Source organism: Ursus maritimus, unplaced genomic scaffold, assembly GCF_017311325.1.
Source record: "Ursus maritimus isolate PB19 unplaced genomic scaffold, ASM1731132v1 scaffold_7, whole genome shotgun sequence".
NCBI classification, from domain to species: domain Eukaryota; kingdom Metazoa; phylum Chordata; class Mammalia; order Carnivora; family Ursidae; genus Ursus; species Ursus maritimus.
In genome coordinates, this window is record NW_024426885.1 from 5,449,467 (window position 1) to 5,472,725 (window position 23,259).

General features: G+C 47.6%; 1 protein-coding gene across 1 annotated transcript in view; it reads right to left on the minus strand.

The window, feature by feature from the left end:
* Positions 1-23,259, minus strand: part of DOCK1 (dedicator of cytokinesis 1) — a 495,125-nt gene that overhangs the window by 322,653 nt on the left and 149,213 nt on the right. Inside the window, 1 exon segment of the mRNA XM_040623969.1 lies at positions 1,702-1,772. Coding sequence (XP_040479903.1) covers positions 1,702-1,772 — 71 coding nt within the window.

Below are 23,259 nucleotides of genomic sequence, written 5' to 3' on the forward strand. Positions count from 1 at the left end.
AGATAAGGTGGGGAGCCTGGGTGGCTCAGTTGGTTAAGCAACTAACTCTTGGTTTTGGCTCAGGTCATGATCTCCTGGGTTGTGAGTTCGAGTCCTGTATCGGGCTCCATGCTCAGTAGGGAGTCTGCTTGATATTCTCTCCTTCTGTCCCTCCCTGCACTAGCACTCACGCTTTCTCTCTAGTAAATAAATTATATCAGTAGATAAGGTGTTGAAGCAGCACACAGGGATGCACAAAGAGACAAGGGACCAAGAGCAGACTGCACTGGCCCAGGAGAAGGGGGTCTTCCTTGGATCTTCAAGCCCTGGTGCCAGCACTCACTGTGAACAAGGACACTGCCCCACTAACTGTTTAGAGTCGGATCTCCATGCCCTGTAAGGACAGGCCCAGAGTATGGACCACCCAACCACAGCATCCCCCCACTTGCTCTGTTCTCCAGACTTGAAACTGTCAAACAAGAACCTTCATGGGAAGCACCTGGAAGTCATTAAAACCAAATGGCCGGGCCCCACCCTCCATTCCTAACTCAAAAGATCTGGGAAGGGGCCTGAGATTCAACATTTTCTAACAAGTCCCCAGGGGCTGCTTATTTCTTCTGTGACAGCCATGCTGCAGGGGTGGGCCACTCCAAAGACCCAGGGCAGACATGCTGCCAATGGGCCTGTTCACATCTCCTTTTCTCGTCTAAGGCGTGCTAAGCCATGCCCCTCATTGTCAGTACCCATGAGCAGAAAATAATGTGTCCGTAGAGGACACTAAATCTTCGGGCACATCAGAAACCTGATGATTCTGGAGGAGAGGACCCACCTGAAAGCCCCTCGCCCTTCACCTCCCAGGAATGAGCAACCAACAACGGACATAAAGAACGGGAGGGATGAGCATTTTTTATTCCATTTAACCACTCAGGGGACACATGGACCTTTACTAATATTTAGATGGGCTTTTTGGCTGCTAAAAACGGTGCCATCCCCTGCAGGTAGTTTATGGTGTCAAATGTTAAATCAAAAGCAGACAAGAGCTGTGCTTTAGATGTCTGGGGTTGAAAAGGCTGCACGTCCCAATGGCACTCAACAGTCTGGTAGAACACAGGGCATCTACACATCACACAAGCAGGACTGGGCTCAGCAGCCAAGGCCCGAAAAACAGATGCAGAAAGGAAGGATTAGGTCCCCAGCCTCACTCCTTGGTCTGAAAGACCAACAACCAGCTTCCTTGAGGTTTGCTGTAGTTTTGTTAATATTATCTTAGGTGACAACTCCTGATGGTTCTGCCTGACGGCTGGTCCAACAGTTAGGAGCACATGAAGAGCGGCTGCCCATACTGAGGGGCAGGGGAGGGGAGTGAGCAGTAAATCTCTGGTGTCAGATACTTTAGGTGCTGAAAAAATGAAAACCCAACCACCACATAGTGAAATTCAACCTTGAAAGAATACAAAGTGCCAAATTTGTATGATCTACCCACTGAGCTATAAGCAATCCTCTAAAGAAAATTCTGTGTTGATGGATGGTGTCTTTTTCATATGAAGTCCTAATTAGGGAAGTGTCATAGACACCACAACCAGCACGTGTTTGTTCTAGAATGATCCAGGGCACTGATGTCTGCCAACATAAGACTGAGCCTTGAGCTTCTCATAACCTCCCTGCACAGAAAGGAGGCAAAGTGAAGGACGTGGGAAGCCTGCCCCTTGGGTGCTTCCTTACCTGAGCTCTTTGGGATCGAACACCAATTTCACATCGTTGACAATAGTTGGCAAGTACTTCAACGCCGCCCCCTGCAAACCAAGAGCAAAGAATGCTGAGCCTAGTGCAGTCTGGCAAATTTTAATACAAATCTGTAATTACTACAGACATAGCGAGAAAGGAAAGATCACTTTCTAGATGAGACGATGAGATCACCAAACACAACAAAAATAGAGCAAAGAAAAAACCTCTGATCCACAAACAATGGTGATTTGTTACATGGTTATCTTGACACATAATAATTTAACAGAGGCCAACAGATTTTGCCTGCTGACCGAATGCCTATACTGCACTAAGCTTTTGTGTGATTTTCCTGTCTTAACCCTAACGAAGCCACAGCGGATGAAGATCTGTGTCCCTCAGAATAATCCCCTACCATTCAAATCACTGCAATTCCTTCACATTCAACATCTAAACTGATTGTCTTGGGTGCCTGGGTGGCTCAGTCGGTTAAATGTCTGCCTTGGGCTCAGGTCATGATCCCGGGGTCCTGGGTTCGAGGTCCACATCGGGCTCCCTGGTCAGTGGGGAGTCTGCTTCTCCCTCTCCCTCTCCCTCTGCCTGCCACTACCCGTGCTTGTGCTCTCTCCCTCTCTCTGTGTGTCAAATAAATAAATAAAATCTTTAAAAAATAAAAATAAAAAATAAAATGATTGTGTTTGTTCCACTCCAAAACTGTTTTCTGTCCATCCGTGCATCCCTTAATTAGGAATCCGTTTTGCTTCAGTAAACTTATCTCTTATATTCATATTCTGTATCTTCCAGAAAATCCACGATCTGAAAAAATAAGAGTGATGGTAATCATGACAGGTCCTACTACCTGCTATGTGCCGTGCTAGGACCCTTGTATATTGTATCTTTCATTCCAACAGACCTCTGACAGGGAGCTGACTGTTGGACAGCAAGGGAACTGCCAGCAGACATAATTACTCTGCCCCTGATCACACCGTGAGAACTGAACAGAGACAGAATCAAAACCCAGTTCAGTGGGCAGCCTGAGCCCCAGCCCCCTCAGCTGAGCCCTGATGGGGAAAGTTTGTGGATTTTCAGTGTTCTGACCATGGTGGGCCCCCCTATAGCTGTGACTCTATGTAACTCCTTGTACCAGGCTGGGGTACACCTCCCAGAATGAAATAGGGAAATAATGCTCATGCCAAGGACATCCTAAGGTTGCATTAAAGTTCAAAATTAAGCTGAAAGGAGAACAGGATAACACTTTGAACACTGGAAAATACTACACTTACTGCATAAACAATTGTTAGCATTATTTTCTGAAAGCACAAAGGTAGTGTTTAAAAAAAAAAAATCAAAATGGAGTCACTTGTGCTAAACTCCATATCAGCAAACCAAGGCTTCCTACCTAAACAAACTGCAGTTTCAGCCTTTCCCAGGAATATAAGATTAAACTACTCGATCTGGAGGGGTGCCAGGGTGGCTCAGGCAGTTAAGTGTCTGCCTTTGGCTCAGGTCAGGATCCTGCGGTCCTGAGATCCAGCCCTGTGTCCTGCTCCCTGCTCAGCAGGGAATCTGCTTCTCCCTCTCCCTCTGCTGCTACCCCTGCTGTGCTCTTTCACTCTCTCTCTTTCTCTGACAAATAAATAAATAAAATCTTAAAACACACACACACACACACACAACTACTCAATCTGGAACTTCCTGGTCAGCACTACTGAGGTAATCCACCTGACAGCTTCCATCCCTCAAAGAAAGAAGAGGTAGCCTACTCTTTCCTTGTCCCTGTCCCCTTCTGCCTATAAAAGTCTCATTTTGTCCAGTTCTTCAGAGCTCCTTTCTACTTGCTCAATGGGATGCTGTCCAATTCACAAATCATTGAATGAGACCAATTAGATCTTCAAATGTACTCAGTTGAATTTTGTTTTTTGACAGCAAAAGCCCACGTTAATATAATTCCCTGAATATGTATGGTCAACCGATTTGCAGCAAAGCAACACAGGCCCCTCCCCCTCCCCACCAAATGAAACTGGTTCCATACCTGACACCCTACACGAAAATTAACTTTTAAGTGGATCATAAATCTTAAACATAAAACTTAAAACTGCACAAGTTCTAGAAGACATCTGTGATGGGCTAAGCAATGATTTCTTAGATAGGACACCACAAGCACAATTTGTAAAAGAAAAAAAAATCAATAAATTGCAGTTCATCAAAATAAAAACTTCTGCTCTTTAAAACACACTGCTAAGATAATAGAAGATGAGTCACACACTAGGAGAAAGTAATTGCAAATCACATATCTGATAAAGATTTGTATCCAGCATATCCAAAGAACACTTAAAACTCAATAATGAGAAAATAGTACCCCCCCATAGGCCAAAGATTTGAAAACTTTGCCAAAGAAGATATATGGATGGCAAATAAGCACTTGAAAAGAGACTCGGCATCATTATTCACCAGGGAAATGCAAATGAGAACCACAGTGAAATATCACTAACACCTATTAGAATTGCAAAAAAAAAAAAAAAAAGACCTGACCATATCAAGTGCTGTTGCGTGGGCTGCGGGGCTGAATGCAAAACAAGGTCGGCAACTGCAGAAAAGCACAAGGCAGTTTCTCTCGAAGGCAGACATGTACTCCCCACACAGTCCGGCAACGGTACTCCTGAGTCTTGACCCGATGAAACACAAACCTAACGCTCACACGAAACCCTGCATGTCAATGTTTACAGTAGCTTTGTAATCATCAAAAACTGGAAACTACTCAAAAGTCCCTCAAGAGGTGAGTCCGTACAATGCAACACCACAGGGTAATAAAAACAAATCAAGGTTCTGTTGCACACCACCTGGGTGAATCTCAAAGGTGCTCTGAGGAGTGAAACAAGACAAACTCAAAAGGCTGCGCACCATGTGACTGCATCTTTAAAACACTCTGGAAAAGGCACACCTACAGGGTGGAGGTGGGGGTGAAGGGCTTGTCTACACTGGGGGAAGACTTGTCTACACTGGGGGAAGGAGGAATGCAGGGGTTGATGGCACTCTACTGCATGACTGTATGAAACCATACCTTAATTTTCAAAATGAATAAAACTATGTATTACCTGGGTAGCCACGCATGGAAAAGGCCTGAGAGAATGTTCCTGAATCTCAACCCTGGTGCCCAAGAGTAAGTGGTCAATTCCAGTTACTTCAAACGAGTTCAAGTTTCCTAATTTGTAGCTTGGGAATATTCTGTCCGTGCCTGAGGCTCTTCTATCTAGACGGTCCACTCAATGGACACAATACCCCCTCAGGAGAACATGAGAAAGGTCTGCTATCCCCTTTCACAGATGACACGTAGAGGCACACAGGGAAGTCACGTGTCCAAATTCATACTGCCGGGATCTGGAGCGAGGCTGAGGACGTCCACGGTGAGCTTGAAGCCTGCCCACGACACATCACCGTGTACCTCTGTGCTGCACAGTCTTGACGATCACCGAGGCTTGTTTTCTAGGTGTTGACCCTGTCCTTCAACGCCAGCCAGATCAAGGGATCCCAAGTCCCTCCTCCGAGATCCAACTTTGAAATGTATCAAGTTACTGCAGGTTACCCCCACTTCACAAGGACGAAGCAGACAGCGGCAAACAGGGCAGGCCTTTATGACCCCCTTCCACTTGCTGCCCTGGGGCGGCCAGGCACCGCATTAACCAGGCCAACTGAGCCCAGGCAGACTGAGCTCCAGAGCAGGGCCAGGGCTCCCTAGGACTTCCGCCCAACCAGAGGTCACAGCGACGCCCACAAAAAGGGGTGTGAGCCCCTGTGACCCCAAAATGCTGTCCAACACAGAACTCTGCCTAACAGACGAGATCCTATAGCCAGTGCGTCTTAGGGTACGTGGGGTTCAGAGAGAACAGAGACAACCACACACCTGCCATCAACCCGGATTAAGTGACCAAGGACAGAACAGAGGGAACGAAGAGAACGGGACTAGCAGGGACAGGCAGGCTGCCACCTCTTGTACCTGGTGTCCGTCCCTGCTCACGCTCCACCTTCTTCATGGTTCTCCTCAAGCCTGGGATCCTCCCCACCCATCTTATCTCCGACTTCTGAAAAAAGCAAAATCCACCAGGACAAAGAGTGGAGCCGCCAGGAGTACCCACCCCTCTGCGCACGGCCCAGGCTGAGAGAGGGAGTGTCCAGCTCCAATGGAATGAACCCTGCCGCTGGGCTCTGCGAGGACTCCCCACCCTCTGTCACCCCTCCTCCCCCCAGGTGACTCAGTCCTCACCCCAGCTGGCCCCTTCCCTCCGCAGGTGAGGCCATGACTCTTGTGAGAAATGCCCCTGGAGCCCCAGGCCCCTCCCTCCCGTCCTGCACCGGCAGTGCCCGGGTTGTGGGCTCATGCGGCGACCACTGCCCTGCAAACCCCACCTCTACCTCTGTAGCTCCGCGTCAGCCCCACCTCATCTCCATTCCTGCCAAGGCCACCAGCCTCTTCCTAGGTGACCCTTCCCATGACCCTGCAGCGACCCCTCACCTGCCTGGCCTTCCTCCACATTCACTCCTCCCCAGCTTTCTGTGCCCACCACGCCTTGAAGGTGGGTGTGTCCTTGGAGTCCCATTCTAGTCTTCTCTCCTTCCTCCACATACCCGAGGGACCCCACCTTCCACCAAGCTACGGACCCCCTGGTGCCCACTGCCCAGGCTCACCTTCCTCTCACACGTCACACCCACACATAACGGTCCCTGCGCTCCCGTGCCTGGCTGTCCCACAGACGCCGCAGACCCCACCTGCCACAGGCCAGCCCGCCACCTCACCTTCCCGGGACACCTCAGCTCAGGGCGCCACGCGGCTGAGTCCCCAGGTCACAGTCTAGCCGGGATGCTCCCCGCTTCTTCACCGCCGCTCCGGACCGATCACAAAGCACAGTAGAGCCTCACCATGACGTGCCCATGGTTCCACCACCTTCTCTATTCCTACAGTTTCTACACCTGGTCCAGGCCCTTCTGTCTGAAGCTCCTGCCGCAGCCTCCCGACTGACCTCCCGCCTCCATGTGCACCCCTCCAGCTCGTGCCCCAGGCTGCAGCTGGAGTAGCTTTCCTGAGAGAAGATGCACATCTCGCACAGATAGTTTGATGGCATCACCCAACTCCTGGGGTACCAGCCCAACTAGCGAGCAGCCCCAGACGCTCTGGCCCCTCCTCCCCAGCGTCTCTGCTCAGCGGTCTCCACCTCCACCTGCAGGACCCCCTCCAACCAGTGGAGCCTCTCCAGCCAGCAGGCCAGTGCACGAATGTTCCCTCTTCCTAGGCCACTGCTTCTGTGCCCACTACTCCAGCTGCTGCCCCAAAACACTCAGAGTTAACACCTGACTACTCCTCAGTCCTTAGCTCAGACATCATTTTCTCCAAGACACATGGATTCCAGGTTGGGCATCCAGAGAGACCCTTACTCTGGCCTGGAAGGGAAGGTTGGTGTATCTGGGTCCCCCAGAGCAGAGCCCCTGAGGTATGGTGGGGCTATTCCTCCTCTCTGGGTTCCCTCAAGCCCTGCCGAGGCTGGTAGACACAGCAGACACTCTGTGACATCCAGACTGACAGAGCTCTATCTAAAATCACCTCTTAATTCTCAAGACACACTCCACCTGTTTGCTTTGGGCCCACAGAAATCCCCGTCCTCGGCCAAGAGAAATGACTCTAGGCCCTCCAGTCTGATGAGCCAGCCAGAAGAGGCAGGGACTCTGACATCCACGCCACCACGGGCTCTAACTTTCCCGACCGAATAACTAGCTCTGCCCGTTTCTAATATTGGTTATTTGTCAAGAACCTCAAGTGTTTTGGTTTCTGCTCATGCCTGCAGCAAAAGGCTTCATTTCCTCTGTGGAGTTAGGCAGCTTCACGAAATTCAGGTCTCTCTCAAGGAGAAGGAGCAGCTGCTTCAAGAGCTTCCCACGGTGTAGGGCAGAGTGGGGGCTCCTGCACGGGCCAGAGACAGTGCTGGGTGGAATCTCATCAGCAGAAAGACCCCTCAAGAACAGAAAGTCACGGATACAAGAGAACCCACGCTGGCACGATGCACGGGACGCAGCACTGTACCTGGGACACGGACACAGGTCCCAGAGCCAAGCTGTCTGCACTCAAAGCTTGCCTCCAGCCCTCGCTATGTGAACCTAGGAAGATGGCACGGCCTGTCAGGGGTTCTCATCGGTAAAACGTGCCGGTTGCTAGCGCCAGCAGCCAGAGACTATTGGCAGGATGGAATGACGCTACGTGCACGATACGCAACTCATGTTCTCCCAAACACATAGAGGGCATCAACAGATGGTGGCCACTGCTGCCACCCGTGGTGGGGCGGGAGAGCACGGGATGTGTGCAGCGCTGCCATGGAAAGTCTCCCGAACACGCACAACTCTCACACGTGATTCCACTTTCGGTGGAAACTTTCATTTAGAGAGTCCTATACAAAGTGGTAAATACAGAGTAGAGTATTCCGCCATATCACAGAATTCAGAATCATAGGCATGGCAGGCGTTTGAGATTTTTTTTTTCTTTTCTTGTCCTATTTTTATTATTGTTTTAAATTGGTTTGTTATTTAAACAAAAACTTGCGCAGAATATGCGGGGGCCAGCATGCCAGCAGTCCTCTGCCACAGCGCCTTGGCTGGGCTCCATGCACCCGGGTGACAATCACTCACCAGTTCACTGAGGTGTGGCCTGGGGGATGGGAGTGGGACGGGCACAAGGCCTGCAGGATGCAGCAAGACAGAGAGCTGAGGGGCGCCTGGGTGGCTCAGTCGATTGAGCATCTGACTCTTGATTTCAGCTCAGGTCGTGATCTCAGGGTCTTGAGACCGAGCCCCACCCACGTCGGGTTCTGTGCTCAGCACTGTGTCCACTTGAGATTCTCTCCTCCTCTCCCTCTGCCTCTCTCCCCACTCGTGCATGCACTCTCTCTAAATAAACTGCCGCATAACCCATGAGAGCACCCCCTTTCGGACACGGCCTAGCCAGAAAGAGAACAGCACAATATAGGAACTCAGATGACTTCACTGTGTTTAGCTTTGTTTATTCATCTCCTGTTTTTTAAGACATAACTGTACTTAGCAAATCGATATTTGCTTTCTATGAAAGTTATTTCTTCAGGTTTGACTTTAAACCTAAGCAAATTAATGTAATGGCATTTTAAGTCCTAGCTTGCTTTTCTCTTTGAACTTGGCAAAGCTTTCATCTGCCCACCTGAGGATGGGCCAGTCCAATTCTAAATGCACTTGGGCCTCCGGGCAACGGACACATGTGCACTGGTATGTTGGGGACACACGCCTGAGTCCCCTGCACACGCCAGCACACGAAGCTTTAGGTGAAACAGAAATCACCCGCAAAAAAAAAAAAAAAAAAAAAAAAAGGGGCGCCTGGGTAGCGCAGTCATTAAAGCGTCTGCCTTCGGCTCAGGGCGTGATCCGGCGTTCGGGATCGAGTCCCATCGGGCTCCTCCGCTGGAGCCTGCTTTCTCTCTCTCACTCGCCTGCTGTGTTCCCTCTCTCTCTGGCTGTCTCTCTGTCACATAAATAAATAAAATCTTTAAAAAAAAAAAAAAAAAAAAAAAAAGAAATCACCCTCAAATACAACAGGGCTCCCCACCACTGAGCACTGATTGAAGGCCAGTGAGCGGCGGAAAGATACCAGAAACAAAATTAGAAAGAACCACAGCCGGTGATAAAGCTATTTCTATTTCTATTAAAAGACAGGAGAGTTGCTGAGGGCCCCTCCTAAAAGTGAGTCCATTGCCTAAAATTCCAGCAATCGAGAACTCATGACATCCAGTGATCGCAGCTCTGGGGGAGGGGAGGGGAGAGTAAGGTCAGACCCAAATCAAACAGTTTTAGAGGAAAAGAAATTAAATTAAATAGAAAGGATTATGAAGTGGCAGAAAATGCTAAAAGTTTTCTAACCGCTAAAATAGTTTAGGTTAAAGAAATTAAATAAATCGCATACTCCCCTCTAAGCAAATGTAATCATCATGCAGCTCATGCGAATGCCGACTTAATCCAAGCCGTAAAACAAAACAGAAAATGCACCTTCCACCCAGTATCAGTATTAATGTTGTAAGTGTCTCTCTGGCTAAAACTGTTACTACTGATGATGATTAATAGACACTATTTTAGGGTAAAGTTCAGGCTACATTATTCAGTATAATTATTTTAATTAAATCCATTAGCATATCTTTATATAAGATTACAAGAGCTATCGGTGATACAAAATAAGTTTTCCTTGAATAATGTATGAAGCAATTATTAATTTACATATTTCTCAAGAAAACGCATATTAAAATGATTCCATTTGGAGGTTTTGAGCTCAAATATACATGGCCCACAAATTCTCTCTTCAGACTTAAAGGAGTTCCATCTTTGGAAGATTTGGGGCATAGTCAAACAGCCTCCGAAGAACCAGGGCATTCTGATACAGGAAAGGGGAGCCAGACCAGTTCGGCCAACAGAAGCCCCTAGATCTGAGCTTGTGCCTTTCGGGGGGAATGGAAGAAATAGGGCAGATGGCTGGACAGAAACACAGAGCACTTTGGAGAGAGTCACTCTGCCATACGTGCTACAGGAATCCAGACAACAAAATAGATGACAGTGACTACTTCTACTCCTCATACCCTATTATTAAAAAAGACTACCTACATACAATGTGTCTCAAATCTAAAAATAACTCTTCTTTTTTATAATCAAACTTCCTCTAAGCAGACACTGGTCTTTAAAATAGCATTCCCCATCTCTACCGCCAACACTGCTTCATTCAATCCCAACTGACAACTTAGCAGTTGAAAGAAATCATTCCTAGGAGTAGTTTCATTTTTAAGTATCACAAAATCCAAACCAAAAAAATAATGAAAGAAGTACACATTTACTAAGATTCTTCAATAAATCCAATATAAGCTCCTACACTTAAAAATCCATGTGATGGCCAACAAATATTACGGAAGATCCACGTTATGGCCAAGAAATATATGGGAAAATGCACTATTCGTTAATGCAATTCAAAACCACAATCAACTATCACCTTATATCCATGAAGATAGCTGCTAGGAAAGAAGGAAGGAAGGGGTGTTGGCAAAGACCTGAAGAAACTGGAATTCTCGTACACTGTGCGTGGGAATGGAAACTGGTACAGCCACCAAGGAAAACAATATGGAGGTTCAGCACAAATTAAAAATAGAATTATCACATGATCCAGCAATCCCACGTCTGGCAATATGCCCAAAAGCAATGGAAGCAGGATCCTGAAGAGTGATGTGCACACCCATGTTCATCGTAGCACTATTCACAATAGCCGAGAGGTAAGAGCAACCCCATGTCCATCAGTGAATTAATAAAGAAATAAAAGGCTGTATATACATCCAATAGGATGTAATTCAATACAGCCTTAAGAAAGAAAGAAATCCTGACATATGCTGCAGCATAGATGAACCCTGAGGACATTATGCTGAGTGAAATAAGCCAGTCACAAAGAGGCACATTCCGCATGATTCCACTTATCCAAGACATCTGAAGTAGTCACATTCTGAGAGACACGAAGCAGAATGATGGCTGCCAGCGGCTTGGGGCTTCGGGGGATGGGATGCCGCTGTCGAATGGGGACGGAGATATAGTTCTGCAGGATGAAAAAGCTCCAGAGATGTCCCACAGCAATATGAATGTGGTTAACACTACGGAACTGTAGCAACCGCTTAGGGAGTGTTACAGTATGTGGCTTTTACTACAATCAAAAACAACCAGGTACACGAAACAACAATTCGTCATGCCTTCCTTGGAGAATACCAACTAGGGGGCAAGGGTCTCACCTGGGCACAAGTGCTTTTAGCACAGCTGAACCACTAGCTCCTGCCCATTAAATGTCAGAAATTACACTCCTGTCTGTGCGCGTGCGTGCACACACACACACACACACACACACACAGTCACTGTCTCAAACAACTGATGCCCAGACATTCCCAAACAGCCCCTGGCTGAGAACCACTAGGTTCGATTTCCCAGCCATGCAGCTGTGTCACAAACAGGTCCCCAGCAGTCAGAAGCCTTCAGCCCATGAGTCAGCCTGGCCTGACCTGGGCCATGGGGTCTACTCTGGCCGCAAGGAGCGACACCAACCAACAACGATGAGTCTCTATGTGTCCCTGTATGAAAACAGGGGGGAGCCCCCTGCTCTGCTCTGGGCTACCTCCTCTTTCAGTGGTAAGGCACACGACTGCAATGAGGACCGAAGGCCTGCACCTGTTTCATCCCTTGTTCCCCAGTGCTGGGGACACAGGACACCAGAGAGAGTCTGGTGAAGCAGGGAATGAATTACAGGACAATAAAGGCCAGGGTGGAGCCGCCATGACTCGAGGCAGGAGGACAGAGCGTAGGCACGCGCAGAGGTGGGGCGAGGCAGCAGGAGCCTGTAGCAAAAAGTGCAAGCGAGAGAATGAGAAAGGGACACGTTAACTAACCACGACACACGCAAGGATAAACCCTCTTCTTTGGAGCCACTGTGCTCTCCTTAACCTCCGAAAATCCATTTGCCAGAAATTAAGTCATGCTAAAAAGGGGTATGAACCGTAATCTAGGCAAGAACAAATCTGAATTAAATTACTGAACTTTTATTTTGTCATATTTTACCTGCACAGCCGTGTAGCGAAGGAGGAGACGGGGAGAAGGGGAGCGAGCCTTTGAACAGGCCTCCACAGCTCCAAATTGGTGGAAATTGGTTACCGGTCTAGACATCTTCCAACAGCAAAGTGTAACTTACAAATAATGGTGATTTTCTAAAAAATCACTTAAAATTCAGAAGTCGACATACATGAAAACGGTCCAGTTCGGAAGCATCTTAAGGGCCCGAACTGCAGCGAAGCACTTTTGAAAACAGCAACTAGAGAATGCAACACCTCACACTCCTGTTTTCCTCATGGTCTGAACAATCTCACCATCAGAGTCTTCGAGGACCAGCACTGGGTGGGAGAAGGGCCCCTGCAGGGAATGGAAGGGCGAAGATGCGGGGGGGGGGGGGAGCACAAGCAGGCCACCCCCCGCTGCTTCCCACTGCCCCCTTGCTCAGCCGACACCAGCCCAACCCTGACGCAAAGCACTGGAGATGATGGTCAAGGGGGAAGACATCAGCAGGCAGAGGCAGCGGAACAGGGTGAAGAAGGGCCCTCTGGGGAGAGAAGCAGCAAAAGCAAAGGGGGGCCCAGCCCTTCCCCTCCTACCCCAACCCCAAGCCATGCGCACAGCAGCTGCCCAGCATCCCACACACAAACCCACCCATAGTGGGTGGAACTGTGTTTTCCCCCAAAATGTGTTCAAGTCCTAACCCCAGGTACCCCTGAATACGAATTTAATTGGAAAGAGGGTCTTTGCAGATGACAGAAGAGGTCATACTAGGTGAGGGCGGGCCATGAATCCAATGCCGGTGGCTTTATAAAAGGAGGGGGATCGGGAGACAGGGTACAGAGGCACGCCCGTGTGAGGCAGAGGCAGGGTGCAAGCCGGGGACGCCGCACGTCGCCAGCGGCCATCAGAAGCTGGAAGAGATGGGGCGCCTGGGTGGCACAGCGGTTGAGCGTCTGCCTTCGGCTCAGGGCGTGATCCCGGCGTTATGGGATCGAGCCCCACATCAGGCTCTTCTGCTATGAGCCTGCTTCTTCCTCTCCCACTCCCCCTGCTTGTGTTCCCTCTCTCGCTGGCTGTCTCTATCTCTGTCGAATAAATAAATAAAATCTTTAAAAAAAAAAAAAAAAAAGAAGCTGGAAGAGATGGAAAGGACCCTCCCCTGGAGCCTTCAGAGAGGGCACGGCCCTACCTGCACCACCAAAACGGACAGAGAACAAATTCCTGGTGTGTGAGGCCATCAAGGTTGTGCTCACTCCTTATACAGCAGCCCTGGGAAACCAGTGCACCGCCCTGTCCCAGGACCGAAAGGCAAGGAAGGATTCTCCCACTACCTCCAGTGACAGATGACGTTCTGCTTTTATTTTCAATCTCTTTCCAACCAATAGCTTTATAAATACAATAAAAATAGTGTCTAATAAGCTAAAATGCCATTTGGATGACATAGCGGTGACAAATTATTATGTAAATCATTAAGCCTTTACTGTTGATGCTGGCCTTGGTCTCACTAGGGAGAAGTCAAGCATCCTTCCAGAGGCCAGGACCAGAGACCATCTACTTGGAGTGGCACAAGGAGCAGCATGTCCTGAGCCCACAGCTGAGACACATGGAGGAGGCCCGTGGGGGTAGCAATATACCTTCCCTGATCAGGGAGGACAGAACCAGAATTATGACTCCATCCTTCCAGGGTAAATCCCGACACCTCTTTCCCCACCCAGTGCCTGTTCCCCCCACCCTCTGCACCAACAACACCGCTGTGGTCACTGTAGTATTCACAGTCTGGCCAGCCCTGCCCAAGAGAACTGCCCGCACCCATGGCAACATTCCACAGCTGTCCCTTATGGGGTTGAACCTGTGACATGGAAGCATCTTCAGGGTAGCTAAGAAGACTCAGACTCTGTCCTCAAGGAAATGATTGAGCACCGACTGTATGCCGGACCCCTCCCTGCAGTGTCCTAGTTAATTCTCACAGCACGTGTCCTCTGGCAGAAACTGAGAAATCATTGCCAATGAACTCGAGCGTCAGGGACCCACTCTGGGGTAAAATGAGCAGACAGAGGAGTGTTACTATGGTGTATCTTCTAGACCTGCTTTACCCTCCTTAGATTGAAGTCCTTTCCAATTAAATAAAGCCAACTTTCTACTCCTCTGTCCCCCTAGCCATATTTCATGTACTCAACAGACACAGTCCATACAATGGAATAGGATTCCCCATAATACAGAAAGAAGTACTGAGACATGCTACAACACGGATGAACCTTGAAAACGTGCTGAGAAGCCAGACACAAAGGTCACATATTTTATGCCGTCGCATATATGACATATCAAGACAGGCAAACTCACAGGAACAGAAAACAGATGAATGATACCAGAGGCCATAGGAGGGAGTTCTGGGCAGTGACTAATGGGAACAGGGCCTCCTTTCGGGATGACAAAAATGTTTTTGAACCAGAGAATGGTGACGGTTGCACAATAATGTGAATGTTAACTAAATGGTTGCTTTAAAATGGTTGAGACGGTGAATTTTATGTATGTATATGTCACCACAAAAGTTTAATTAATTTAAAAAATAATGGCCTGCTCTCAACTACAAAAGGGCACTTTTCATTAAAATAATCATAGGACTGCTCTTAGCAACTCAGAATCACTGTCATTCACGCTGTAACACGTGTGACTGACCCACACGATGGTTTCTAGCAGTGACAGCCCAACACCTTGGAAACAGCATGGTGCCTCCAGCTATTTCTAAAATGAGGCATGAAATTAGTCATCATAATAATGATCCCAATGTCACTGGTTCACTGGGACATCTACGCCTCGCCTGAAGCAAACCACTATCAATGCCAGCGTTTTAATTAAGCAAAATGTAATACCATCTACCACAGCAGAAATCCAAGGAAACCAAAAAAAGAGCTACCCCAGTGTCCCCAATACCCATCATTATCCCAAATGTCACCCCTAAAGCCTTTCATACGGTTCTACAGCTGTATTTCTCATTGGAGCCTCAGAAGTTACTATACAGGTCAGAGGATTTAAAACAGGAACATCCAAATTCGTAACTTTTTGAAAAATGTACTCAGAGACATAGAATGGGTAATTTTTATAAATGTTGCCAAAATAAAGAAAAGCCTTTGGTTAAGGTAATTAAAAATACTTCCGTGGGTCAGGCTCTTCTCCATCAAAGGAAAAGCGGGTCAGGAAAACTAATTATCAGGGAGCCTAGACACCAGCACCCAGCAACATCTGTCACACCCACATCCCGAGGTGCCCCCTGACGCCACAGATCCCACGCCTGCAAAGGCCGAAGCCAGCCTGGGGTCAAGACTCCTGGGCAGCTGCTCCTGAGTGGGGTTTTCTATCCCATTGTCCTAGATGCCAGAGTCTGAATCCTCTGTTATCCTATGGTCCCCCAAAGGAGGATGCAGGAAGGCACAGGGGAGGCTGACAGAGCAGAAGAATGGAAAGAAACACAGGGAGGCACAGAGGACATGGGAGCAAAGGATGAGGCAGAGGGGCAAGGATGGGAAAGGGGCCCCAGGGAGAGGCTCCAAATACACGGGGAATAGGTGCCAGGGGAGAAGCCACAGAGACTGGCACAGGTGACCTGAGACAGCAAAAAAAAATGACAGCAGGGCTGAGTCACCAGGGAGGCCAAGGACTAGGGGCTTCATCAGGGTCTGCGAAGCCCCCTTAACTGGGCAGTGGCCAAATCAGGTGGTGAGAAGAGGTAAAGCCTTCTGGAAGTCAAACCCAACTTTAGGCAACTCATTTGGTTTTGTTGTTACAGTGGCAGGAGTCTCCTGGGGATGCCCCAACACCCATAGACCAGGCAGCTTCTTGAAGTCCAAGGTCAAGGTGGCGGCGGTTTGCTTCCTTCTGGGTCTTCCCCTCTTGGCTTGTAGATGGCCTCCTTCTCCCTGGAGCCTCACATGGTCTCTCCTCTGTCCTAATCTCCTCTTCTTACAAGGACACCAGTCAGACTAGATCAGTGCTCTCTCTAATGACCTCACATAACCTTAATTACCTCTCCAAAGGCCTTCTCTCCAAATACAATCACACTCTGGGGCATTCAGATTAGGGCAACATATGAACCTGGGGGATGCAATTCAACCCCTAACACAGCTGTTCCCTCTTCTCCCTCCTTTTATGCAAATGCATTTATTTATAAAGAAGATGTTTTTCTTCTACTTGATGGTATTTTCATTGTTATAAATTATTGCAACATAGATCACAAAAAAGGGGTCCTTTGAAAAAAAAGTAACCAAAAGTCGGGCAAGTTCAAAATCTGCCAACAAAACTTCTTTCAAAAGTTCCTTCTCCAAGCAACCCCACGCTCAGCCACAGAGAACACGGGCTCCCATCAGGACATCACACAGACACCCTACCAACCTGACCACCAGCAGTGGCTCGTCCGCACGACGCAGGGAATCAGCACTGGGGGGCTGAAACCCACGGCTATGAGACATTAGACTCCGAGTCCTGCAGACAGAGACCCTGCTCGTGTTCAGGACTGTAGCCGCCACACCACGCCCAGCAACCGGCAGGCAAGGAAGGTCAACAAACATTTGTAGAATTAATCGTAAAAGACGATCATTTTGGGTGTTTTGTTCAGGTCTTGGTGGCTGCCGCAGAAGGACAGAATGAAGCCCAGAGCATGCGGACAGCAAGCTAAAATTCAAGAGAGCTAAGGGTTTCCATCTACAAGCACTCAGATCTGTGGGCCAAATGGCTCTTGTTCTGCGGAGGCATACAGAGCAGTCCCACCACGGAAGAGGCCGCCCCGCAGATAAGGAAATGCGTGTGCAGGGAAGCCGGCCCCTGTGCATACCCACCCTCAGCCCACTGTGTTCCCCTCACAGGCTTCCATTCCGCCCTCCGCACCAGCTCACGGGGCTCACGAGCTAGGACTCGCTTCCTTCAAAGCCCACTCCCTCTTGTGCTCAGGCCACCTCCGCACATGTGGGCACACTGCTTCCAGGCCGAAGGTTCTTCCTTTCCATACTCTTCTGCCATCCACACCCCACGCTCCTCCAGGGTACAGAGGTGGGTGCTTTCCCTAGGGGAACAGGGGGAGCAGTGCTATACCTCCTGCATGGCCCTCAAAGCCTGACGGTGCTCCCTGTGGGGACGGCTGCCACAACCCTACAGAGAAATCCACCTGGCAAGCCAGCCCAGCCCACTCACCGCCCTGCTCAGGGCCTCCAGGATCCCAACCCCAAGAGCCTCAAGTCCCAGCTTCTTTCCCTGACCCGTGAGCCCATCCACAGCCAAAAACAGGGGTCTTCTTTTTTCTTTTTAATAGAAGTTCTGAGGTCCAGTTCGTGGACCACTCGGCAGAGTGGATTCTCAGCCCCCTTCAGGCCTGAGTGCCTTGAGTGTGCCGCAGGCAAACGTGAGATTCACAGAAGAGACAACATAAATTCATTTAAATGGACTTCTCCCAAAACCTGGCTTCAAGTATGTTTTTCCAGTAACACTAAAAGCAGTAAAATGTACCTCTCATGTTTCCTTTCCTAGATAAACTCAAATAAAAGGTGAGTTATTTGGAAAGCCCCATCACCACTCTCATGTTCAGATGCAAGAACAGAAATGATAGATTAATTTCAACGAAAACAAGAGTTCCTATGAAGACATAAAACCAGAGTAAATGAAAACACAATGCTGAGGTGTCTACAGTGTGCATAAACAGTAGTCAACGTAATAGCTTTTAATAATTTCTGACGAGTATGTTTAACACAGACATGAGAGTGAAGACGCTGTTTGCAATCTGGGGGGAAGTGGTATTTTGCTCTGGAGGAGGACGATGCTGCTCCCACAATTGACTGAAGGGTAGAGCAAATGTCAGAGGAAATGACAGCAAACAGCACAATAATAAGCGAAAAGGACAAAATACCAACTTCCAATTTATAAAAGCTTTGTTATCTGAAGACTCTGCAACGTGACTAAACATATGACAAAGGAAAATCTGAGGCACTTGATGGCAGCTAACTGGTTATCAAGTGAAATAAAATTTGGAATAAATTTCACAATTACATTTATAACTGCCACCATCAAATTAGAAAGGCGGCTAGCTTTCACTCTGCATTTGTAAAGGATGATTCAGAGTGAATCTGAGAAAACTCTGAAATTACGAAAGCAACGGCAAGAAAATAATTCTATCTGTTGGAAAATAAAATGACGTGATCACCCGAGAATATTCAGTAATGCAGCTCAGGATCTGGGAAAGTCTAGAATTTGAGAAACACAGCAGTGTATTAAGAAACAAAGCCATGGAGAAAAAGATCAGGTGAAATGCTATCATGCTGTACATTAACCAACTGAAATTTAAGGAAAAAACAAAAAACAAAAACAAAAAAAAAGAAGAAGAAAAGGCTCAGGACAAGAGTCCTCATTTATTTCCAACATTTATATTTGTCACTAAAGCATCATTTATCTCTTTAAAGACCAACATCAAAATTATTTCAATTCTACTTTATACAGATGGCCCTAAAGGATGCAACTTCCTAGCATTCCATCACAGAAAGCTCCAGAAGGCTTACTGCCATCCAAACCCCCACAGAACACTTGAGAGAGAGGAGGGGACCCGCAATGTTTCCTGAGAACGAAGTCTGTGAACTAACATTCCTTCAATGCCCTCACACTTGAGAAGCCCCCATTCCTACCCAAGGATAACTCTTGACTCGTTTCTGGAAGAGTGACCAGATCTTCTCAGGGACCCCCTGGACCACAACCCATCCTAACAGCTCCATCCTAACAACATTTCCACTCACCAGTCTCCCCAAGATGGTCCATAGAGCAGGCCCTACTCCGTCACCACGTGACCACCATGGACTGAGCCTAGCATGAACTTCTGGAAATTGGGCAATGCCAGATTAAATCTTATAAAGCAATGACCTATCTTTCTTACTTGTTGCTCCGAACACTGCAGAAATTCTCAGCATCCACTTGAGAAGTCAATGTGTCATATGCTCTGCTTGGGAAATTACAAGCCCATATTCTGAAAACTCTCATTACTGTGACAAGCGTGGTGTGAATCTAAGCACACGCACAGCATGAACAAAAGCCCTTGTGTAATGGATACTGTTCTAAGTACAAGCTGCAGAATGCCTTTCCATCCACCAAACCCCATCATGTACCTTAATCTCCTGGAACCTTCTGGAATGTTCTGGAGCCCATTACAAATGTCTCTTGCCACATCTGCTCCCACCTACCAGCTGCCTTTTGTCCCTATGAATCCAGTGACCCTGGACATAAAATAGTCCCTCGTCTTCCCAGTGAGAGAATTTTACATCTGTCCAATTCAAATATATCTACTTCCACGGATATAAAAAAAAAGCCAAGAATCCACTCATAATACTTCAATAATGTAACTATGCATTCCTATTTAACATCACAGTCTATGAATATTAATTTAGAAATATTTTTGCCCACGCTCACATTTCGTGCAACTGTTTTATGTTAACTTTTTACTTGCATCTCTGATGTCATTACCTTAATCACCACCCAACACCCATTTTCTTGGTCAACATTTTACAACAATCTAAAATGTTTACAAGATGGCATTTTTTATGAACCACAGTAAATTGCTTCCCAAGCCACAAGTCCCCATGTATATAATATCAATAGGGTTTTACTTTATGTTAAGTTCATATTAATGACCTTTCACGATCTCTGCAATGTGACCTATTTCAATTTTAAATGATCTTGGAAAGTATTATAATGACATCCAACACTTGTGTTCATGTAAGCAGGAAGCTGCCAAAGGTCTGTTAAATTTCTTTGGTCCTTTTTCATCAGTTCTGCTAGGTAACCTCTAAAATCATGGCAAACTCACGTTGCATTTTCAAGCTAATGCATTTTAGTGGGGTTTTAACAAAAAATACTGAGAAAGAAGATGTCAGAGGGTCTCACAGAGAAGGTTTCTTAGCTTTGGAGGCCTACCGTGGGAGACAGCCATGAGGTGTGCAGGAACTGGGCCGCTGCCTCGTGGAGATCAGGTGCAGTCTCCCACCCTGCACATGGGGGCTTTTCCAGACCTGGTTGTTAAGACTTGACAGCAATTTCCACCAACTTCCATAGGCCCCAGGACGGGTGGGCCCCATGTCCTTCTCACTGGGGGTCCTCTTATCCCCTCACTCACTGGGGACCTCCCCAAGAGCTGAGACAATAACTTTCCACACTCACAGCAACTTCCATAGTATCTGGCCTTGAGTTGATGCTGGGAAACATTTGTGAAATGAATCACATATGAATAAAATGACTAAACTGCTTTCAAAAAGGAAGGGGAGGACGTAGCACCCAGAGGTGAAATAGGGGAAGACAAAGTCATGAGTCCTAATTACCTGTGTGCAACATGGCATGATCGATCACAGTTTCCTCACCAGACCGTGATAAAATAAGAAAAATGGAGGAAAAGAAGTAATTTTATAACAGCCAGAAGTTTTACAAATTTAGACCTATTCCCTATCATGAGATTGGCTTCCTCTCACTCCAAGAAGGTGAGGAGTTTCTTAAATAAAATGATAGTGATGATAAATGGCAGTTAATTTTTATTGTCATTTATCACCAATGCATGGATGACATCATTATCTCCAGGACAAGAACATGACCTTAGCTTACACAACCCCCTCTGCACGCTCTGACCACTGACAGATCTCCATGCCTAGAACAGTGCCTGGCAAACACAGAGGGGCTCAAACATACCTCGTGAATACAATTTTTTCGTTGGTGGCCATTTGTTCTCACTGGCCCGTGAGCATCTGCTGAAGGCTGTGTAAGGAGATCCAGGAAGCCCACACAGTACAGAAGGCCACGGGGTAAGAAGGACTCTTAACCTCCCTTCCCTCCCCCATCTTTCCCCGGACTCCAGGCCCAGGGCTGCTTCTCCATACTGTAGAGGCCAGGGGCTGAGGGAGTAAGAATTAGGTTTGGGCTCAAATCCAGAGATTGGAAGAGAGGATGATGAACAAACCAGGAATCAAAACGCAGTGGATTCCAGTCTTGCAACCCAGCTTTGGGCTAAGGAGTTCTCTGCCTCCCTCATGGGCAGACAGACCCAGGTTCACAGGTCCCCCAGGTCTTCTGAGATAGGATGCCCCTGACCAACCCTCCTGCTCAGAAGCAAGCCCCCATCGAGCACTGCCCTATCCTCTGCCTCTGCTTTGCAAGATTCTGTATCCCTATGCTGAGTGTGCCGGGGAGGACCAGGGACCGTCCCTGGGGGCACATGTACTTGGCATAGACTCCACCGCAATGTTTGAGCTCTACCCCTTGAATATGGAATTCCTCGTGGAAGCTCACTGAAAGACAGAGCAAATTAGTGTTTTGTTGAGACAGTAACTTGTGTTTTCTTCTCACTGACATGACAGGAAATGGAGGTATCGCTGCCCACCCCCCCGCATCAGGAAGGCAGTCCTGCAATACCACCCGTGGGGGCCTCAGCAACATTTGTTTCCTTTTGGGCTCTTAGGAAGTATGTTCTGGACACTGAGGGGATGGCCCCAACCCCATTACTACTCAGAGGCTCCTCTAGGACGAGCGTCTTCTACACCACGATTCAATGTAATGTCTTGCCATGCTAGTGAGAGAGACACTGGGAACCAGATGTCTATGCTCAACAAAAATCAAACAGGAGAAAATTCAAATGAGGCAACCAGATGCCTCTGGAACCCAAGTGAGGTGGAGGAATGCACATATATTAGCTTACGATGGCTTCATATATTATCTTCCTAATTGCAACATGCAACAATCACTCGCCAACAAAGAACTAATTAATTGCAAGTCATGAAACACCCACAATATGGCCCGGAGATTATTGGAGGAAAGATTTAAGGATAAAGAAGGTTAAAAAAAATAGCACCCTTCAGTCATCCAATAACGAGACAATATCATTAAGTAATAAGGTTTAGAGAGATTTAGTTTCATGAAGAATACTAATATTTTAGGGGCAATACAATAAGAGAGGGAAAAGTATGAATATCTGCTAAATCTACAATCTCATCATTCCCCTGATGACAAGAGCCAGCAGCCCCACATTGTGATCAGAAGAACATCTAGCAATTTTGACCCCAGGTTAACGAAGCGCCGCAGAATGGTTGCCGAGAATATATTTTCTCTCCTGTGTCATAACATAGGAAGGGACAGAAAAATTGCTGTGTTCTAAAGCTTTCAAAAGCTTCTTAAAGATTTTAAGTAACTTTTAATGGGTTTTTCTTTTTCTTCTATGTATCACAGGTATTTGTTTGGAAGATTAAGAAATCACCTTAGGAAAAACAGAAAACAGAACTCACTAATCATCTTCAATTTAGCCTTTTATATGAGTAAATGGGGAAATCATTTATAATCACATCCATTATAAAGAATTCAAATTATTCCACTCTGTTTTATTATCTATCAACAGGAAGCATACTTCCTCACCAGGACGTTCAGTTAGTGAGTTTCTTGTATGATTAACTCCTATTTTAATAGCCAAAGTGTCTCTCCAACCTGTGCAGTCAAGTCTGGAGTCCAAACCCATGGTGGCAGGGGGAGGTGAGAAGGCACGCACCCGGCCACGCGAGGAGGAAGCGCCACGGAGGACTGGCACTGCCCAGGCAGCCGGGACTGGCTGGGACTGCGAGGCGCCAGGTGTTTTACCTCTCCCTGAATGCTGGTGGCAAGTGCATTTTCAGAGTACTTTTCTGATCTCCAATTCATGTATTCATTTGTTCCGAAGGTGTTGGCAGCCGTGGCACGCCAGGCCAAGCGCTCAACGGCCAAGAGACTGGATCTGCTGGAGAAGCCAACACACCTGCTCGACGCGGTTCAATAACATCCGAGTCCTTTGCAGAGGACTCTGGAGACAACAGCACAATGCACAGGATGCCAGGGCAACCCGGAACAAGCGGCTTCCACACTGAGTTTTGGAGGACATTGGCAGGTCCCTTGGAGAGAGAGGGA